Here is a 7,113-nt window from a genome sequence, read left to right on the forward strand (position 1 = left end):
TATTTTTTTTTGCCTACATTATTTCCTATAACTCCCAGGAAGTCAAAAACTGGATAAAAGACCTTACCCTGAACTTGGGATGAAATTCAACTCGGTTTTCCCGACGATCCACTCCGACAGACTTGTGGAGAACTCTGCCAGGAACATCGTGGTAACCTCGGATTGTCGATCCGGCAACTGGTGGGGCCAGAATCGAAGAGAGAAGTGAGAGAGTGGCGTAGAGAGAGGCGTGGTGAAAATGAGAAAATATCTCGGTCTCCCTCTATTTATACTGCCAGATTCGTCGACGAGACACGTCACCTAGCTGACGAGTCCTTCATTAAATTCGTCGACGAAGTCTTGTATTTGTCGACGAAATTCAGGCTGCCTCAGAACCCCTCTCGGTACTTTCTCGTCGACGAAGCCCTGTGTTCGTCGACGAAATTCTTAAACCTTCGTCGACGAAACCCTGCGTTCATCGACGAAGCCTGGCAATTTCCTTAAAATTATTTTATTCTCCAAAATGCAATGTCGTTGATGAAGTCCAAGGCCTACTTCTGTTTCTGTATCTATTTTCTCTCCCTCTTATTATTAAAATGCTATTATTCTTCAGGTCATTACATAAAGTCATACCTCATATTCTAAAATCATCATTTCTAGCATCTTATACATACATATACACTTTAATCATAATAGCAGTATTTTCCAAACATACATTTCATATGTGATAAACAAGTATAGCATAGGCTTTTCTGAAAATAAATGTGCTCATAATTAATAATAACTTGCATGGAAATTAACTACTTTAGTTTATTCCCTTACCTGGCTACTGAGAAAGCCCCTAAAATATCCTAGCCTAACCCCCCCGGTAGGATTTCCTACTCAATAACCTGAAATTGAAAATTCCCAGTATTAAACATCAGTATTTTTATGCGTACATCATTTCCTATAACTATCACAAGACCAAATTTGGCTTTAAAAGCTTTATCTCAACTTAGGGATGATTTCTAACTTGCTTTCACCAACTATCCGCTCTGGCAAACTCGCAGAGAACTTCACCAGAAGCGTCGTGGTGACTTCGGATTGTCGATCCGACGAAGATCTGGCCGGGAATCGAAGAGAGAGAGAGAGAGAGAGAGAAAATCGAAGAGGAGAGAGAGGGAGAAGAGTTAGCTTCTTTTGTAAGATAAAAATCGAATTTTTCATATTTATAGAACCAGATTCGTCGACGAGTCACGTCATTCGTCGATGAATTCTTCATAATTTCGTCGACGAAATTCAATCCTCGTCTACGAAATTCAAGTGGCTCAAAAACCTCTCTCGGTATTTCTTCGTCGACGAAATTCATTCTTCGTCGACGAAATTTAGTCTTCGTCGACGAATTTTCTAAGGCCTTCGTCAACGAATACAAGGGATTCGTTGACGCTGATGATCCCCTTTTGTTTTTCCTTCCAAAATGCAATGTCGTTGACGAAGCCGACTTCCTCCTTCTGTTACTATTTCCAACTTCCCCTCCTCTTATTACTTAAATCTCATTATTATTCAAGTTGTCACATTATGGGAGTAAGTCTAATTCCACAACAGTTGCTTAAGTAGATCTTACCATTAGTGTCTTACATGCCTCAGAATGCATTCCACATGCCTCCGAACCAATCCTACCTCCCACATCATGACCTTATTCGAATCCATCTCAAGCCTAGATGATCCTTATTGGCCTCAGTTAAACACTTGGTCCTCCAACTGTTAGCATGTCAGGAGAATTAGCTTTATGTTTCGACTTTTATGATGTTGCTTACCCAGAGTTACAAATCGTCAACTCTAATACCACTTGTTACCACTGTAGGAGGCCATTGATAAGTTTGATATATATGGATGAACACCAACTTGACCCAAAAGCTTAAGTCTATTGGGTATTAGGTCTAACCATGTATAAACATCCATCATCCACTCAATTTTTTCAATGTGAAACAAACTCACAAGTGGAATTCTCAATAATATTAAAACCCTAATAGAAGTGAGATGAGCGTTCAATCAATGAACTATTACGCACTCTTTCAGGGTGGCTGCTTTTAGGCAATACCCTCTATTATAAATGCTTGAAAATTGGTTATTTTAATTGTAAAAATATAGGCACTATTGAAACTTTAAAAAAATACAATTGCCACATCAACATATTTACTTTTTAGTGTGTGACTTTTCATTTTTTATTTTACAAGTGAAAAAAGACAAAAAAAAATAAATAAAGAAAGAAAGATAAAATAAATATGTCATTAATATGAATCTTAATTTGAATTTGTATGGATTTAAATTAAATATAATAAAAAATTACATTAAAATTTAAAAAATTCACACAAGTTCAAATTCAATTTAGAAAAACCCAATTCATAAGAAACTATAGAAAATTTTATAATACATTTATTCAATAAATTTAAATTCAAAACCTAAAACCTACACTTTCAAACACTGTTTTAATAATTTAAATAATAAAATAAAAGACTTTTAGGTATAGGTACCTAGCTAGGTAGCTAACTATGCCTTTCATCTCAAATGTCAACTATGCCTTTCCTCCCCCAAGTATGAAGTCAACAATCCATAAATAAAAGAAAAATGAAGCTTAAAATTTTCTTTTACCTATATTAAATAAAAATTCGTGCGTGCGTGCGCGAGTACACATACACATATATATGTAAATATGAAACAAGTTCAATAAAATATTATTGCCGCTAATTTATTCAATCTTATAATTTTAACCCATAGGAGACTGAAACCCATATAATTTTCAAGTAACATAACATTTACGATACATATTCAATAGAAAATCGAGACTAAATATTATCCAGATCACAAAATCACTCATCTTAATACACATTCACTACGGAATTGTATATCACCTAAATCACAAGCTATAATTATAAAAAAGATTGAGTCCCTTAAGTATGGGGATAAGATTGCTTACATCTTTGTTATCTTGGCGACCGAAAGGGGCGAGAGGCTCTTGCATTGATTGTTAAATTTTATTTATATGTTATTAATTGTGACGTATCAAAAGAGGAAAAGCCAACGAACCTTGACAAAACAGAACCTCAGCCTCTCTTTTTTATTTCTCTTGGTCTGCTTTTGTAACATTCAGACTAATCACCCCAAATTCTCCTCATAAACTGCCAATCGCGCTCACCCTTTTTATCATCTTCGCCCAGCCTCTCCTCTGCTGCACTGCTCATGGAAAAAGAAGACGAAGAAGAAGAAGGGAAGTCGCCGGGGGCCGCCGGAGAATGGGAGCACAACTGTGGCACGTCGGGGCCGGAGATCGTGGAGGTGGGAGAAGATAGCCGGAGACACAGCATTGGGAGCAGTAGGAGGAGCAGTGGGGAAGCATTCAAAGATGTGTACGTAGCAGTGGGGAAGGAGGACATGGAAGTGGTGAAGTGGGCTCTGGATCACGCCGGCCCCGGAGCTCGAATTTTCCTCGTCCATGTCTTCCCGTCGGTTACCTACATCCCTACTCCCGGTAATCCACTAATCCCACAACTTCATTTTTTGTTCATTTCATGAACTAATCATCAGATATTGTACCCTGCAACTTTATTTGTTTATTTTTGTTTCTATCTTTTCTACTTCTGAAACTAATGAAGTAAGAAAAACAAAATCAAAAACAAAAAATAATTTCATCATAGTCTCTTTTTTTTTGGGTTTATTGGAAGTTTAAGTGGGTCTTCTATTTCATATCCTTTTCGAAATTTAATCACGAACCATTAACATAAAAATTGTTAACTTTTAACTATTAGGATGATGAAATAACTTTTTTGTAGCAGCCAAGAACTTCTTGTACTTTTTAAATTTTTATTTCCAGCCAAACAGACATCAAATTTGATAAGTTTTCAATTCTTATAAAACTACTAGTTAGAATTTTACTAAATTGAACTTCACTCTCTAAAATTTACATTGCAACAGTTTGATACTTGAAGTTCATACTTGGTCCAATTTTAAGTCCCCTATTTAGAAATTTCATCAAAATTGAAATCAAACCATTAAATTTTTTACTATCACAATTCAAAATTCAAGAGCCAAATCCAATTTAGTGATACTGTTGCTTGTTGGAAGCATGAATTTCGAGCGTCGAACTAAATTTATTTAAATTTAACATAATTTTGCATTGCATTAGGATTAAATTTCAAACAAATATATTAATTCTAACATTTGTAGTTTGTTTATTTGACTTGACTTAAAGCTTGGGCGTGTGGATCGGATTTGAGGGGATGTATTTAATTGTGCTGACTAGGTATCATGATCCAGAACCCTTTGTTTGAGATGATATTTCAAAGAATCCAATCCACTAACTTTATTTTTCTTGAAATTAATTGTGTGGGCTATCTAATTAGGTATGAATTAATATGCATCACCAACCCTTCAATTTTTTCCAACTTAAATGCGTGCAAGTAGGAATAGGATTGACCAACCTTCCTCAGTTCTTGATTTGACAAGGAATGCAGACTTTGAAGATTTCAAAATCATTCAAAATTTTTAAAACAACTTTGAATGTTTCAAAACAATTCAAAGTTAAATAACATACCATATGTGATATGTCATGCTTTTTGTAAAATAATGGAAATGAAAAATGGGCCAGTGGGGAAGCTGCTAAGAAGCCAGCTAAACCCAGAGCAGGTGAATGTTTATGTGAATGAGGAGAGCAACCGAAGGAGGAAGCTCTTGCAGAAGTACATCCGCCTCTGCACCGACGCCAAGGTAAAGCTACCTACTCTGTTTCTATCTACTCTGTTTTTCAGGTTTAGTCCCAGCAGTTTGGCTTGATGAGATGCATGCCAAGTTAATTGCAGGTGACGGTGGACACTCTGCTTCTGGAGAGCACTGACACGGCCAAATCCATTCTGGAACTCATTCCTATCGTCAACATCACCAACCTTGTCATGGGAACCAAACGCCCCCCTTCCACTAGGTCTTCTTCTTCTCTACTCAATTTTATTTCCCCTGTTTTATATTTCTATGTAAATATTGCACAACTAAAAGATGATGTGAAATTTTTCTAATTTTTTGAAAAAAAAAATTAAGAGAATTAGAAATTAAATGACATTTTTATGATTTTTAAATGTCACAATTAAACGATTTTCTAATTTTTAATATATCAAAGAACGAGTTGTTGATAATGATCACGAACGTCTAATATAGTACATTATAAATCATTCATTTCATATCAATATATGTCAATCTTGTTGCAAAATATTTTTTTTAGAATTAATGGGTCAAATATGGGGCACATCAAAGGCATGTGATAATTGGCATAGGTGATGTCCGTGGGACATGCCCAGTGGTTTTCATTGAATTTGAATCAAATGAACCAAAAGTTCTTTTGTCTACTTAAGGAAGACTTCAACTTATGGGTTTAAAATACAGACCAACATTATTGCTCAACCATTTTTTAATTTTTTGGAAAACATTAGACACATTTTAAAGTGAATACATTTGTAATTTTTTATTTTTATTTGTGTAATAGATACACACATATGGTATAATACTTATGCCATGCATATTATCCTGAGGTTTCAAAATTTTCATAGACGTCCCCTGACATTTGATCGTTGAGATACTTACACTGTCCAAAATTTTTGTTTTTTTAACAAAATACAAGGAAACGATACTGCCTTTTTTGACAAACCTCAGGAAAGGTGTGAAATTCTTAAATCCTCAAGAGAGATTCTTTAGATTTTTGAAATTTCAGGTGGGGTGAGTGTTTGTTTGATAAACCTAAAGGAAGGTTTGTATTTTTTGCCTTTTATTTTAAAATTTAAAGTTTAAATTCAGCAAAAAAAGCAATTTGAGAAAGAGGATGGACTAATCACTATTTTAAGTTCAATAAGTTCCAAAAAATTGGGTTAAAAAAAAAAAAGTTACCATCTAAAACAAATACCTTAAAATTGTTGTTTAAAAACTTTTATGTAAAAAGTTTCGAGTTAAGCATGACATGGAAATAATTTGGGAAGTGATATGTAAGAGGGTAATGGATTCCTATTTTGTATAGCATAGTGGGGAGACAGAAAGGAAAACAGTGATATAATTATGTTATATTACCATTTTACTTAAAAGTTTAAACTGTTAGGTTGTGGGTCAACAATGCATATAAAGTTTTAACACTTCCCGACACGTGCAGCCCGATAACACGTGGAGAGGTAAACGCATAATAAATTTTAATTATCACATAATAAGTGCGAACAATGAGACTAAAACCCAGTAATACCATGTTAGATTACCGTTTTACTTAAAAGTTTAAGCTGTTAGGTTGTGGGTCACTAATGCATATCAAGTTCTAACAAATTGGGTACAAAATATGTCTTATATCTACAGAAGCTCTAAGAAATGTGAACATCTGGGAATTCAGCATGTTTAGTTTAGGCAGCAGTTTCAGTTTTTGACAACTGTACACGGTATTTTTATGTTTCTTTTGCCTCACTGATTGTAGAGGAATTGGCAATAGATTGCAGTAAAAGGAATTGATTTACTCTCTTGTTATCAGGAGATTAATGAAAGGACTGGGAAAAGCAGTAATTGTCCAGAAAAATGCACCAGATTTCTGTGAGGTTACAATTGTTTTTGAAGGCAACAAGGTTTACAATGGCCAACAGTCACCAGAGCCACTTCCTTCGTCTCCGGTATCCAGTCGCAAAAAATCAGAAACTGCTCATTCTCCGGAAAGGAAATTCTTCGAATGTGTATGCTTTTCAGGCAAATTCAATTAGAAATTATGTAATATTGTATATGTCAATAGCACGCAATCGCACAGCTTACAGCAGTTCCACAAGTTATTTCTAGTAGCAAAAGTTCACTAGAGAGGCCTAATGGTATGGGAAAGGAAGTGGACGGCATACAAAAGAAACATCTCAATGCAAAAACAGCATGGTCATCACACAATAAAACCAGAGACAACCCAGAGACCTGTTGGAAAAGAATTCTAAAAGAAAAATGGGATAGCAAAATTCCATGCCCATTACTCCATTAGGTTATGGTAACATAAGCTACTCATCTATCATGGAAAAGTCAAAGAGCAAACCCAAAAAGAGGGGGTCTGTCCATCACATAAGAAGCACAAAGTGAGAATAGCAGATAGTGGATTTTGTTAAAATC

At 35.1% G+C, this 7,113-nt stretch overlaps 1 protein-coding gene across 1 annotated transcript; it reads left to right on the plus strand.

Moving 5' to 3' along the window:
• The first annotated feature begins 2,923 nt into the window (after positions 1–2,923).
• Positions 2,924–6,790, plus strand: LOC131146244 (U-box domain-containing protein 52-like). The gene is made up of 4 exons (XM_058095707.1): positions 2,924–3,487; positions 4,604–4,722; positions 4,815–4,933; positions 6,506–6,790. The coding sequence occupies exons 1-4, from the start codon at positions 3,199–3,201 to the stop codon at positions 6,726–6,728; spliced, it is 750 nt and encodes a 249-aa protein (XP_057951690.1). The 5' UTR covers positions 2,924–3,198; the 3' UTR covers positions 6,729–6,790.
• The last annotated feature ends 323 nt before the right edge of the window (positions 6,791–7,113 follow it).

The sequence above is a fragment of the Malania oleifera genome, chromosome 13 (genome assembly GCF_029873635.1).
Source record: "Malania oleifera isolate guangnan ecotype guangnan chromosome 13, ASM2987363v1, whole genome shotgun sequence".
NCBI lineage: Eukaryota > Viridiplantae > Streptophyta > Magnoliopsida > Santalales > Ximeniaceae > Malania > Malania oleifera.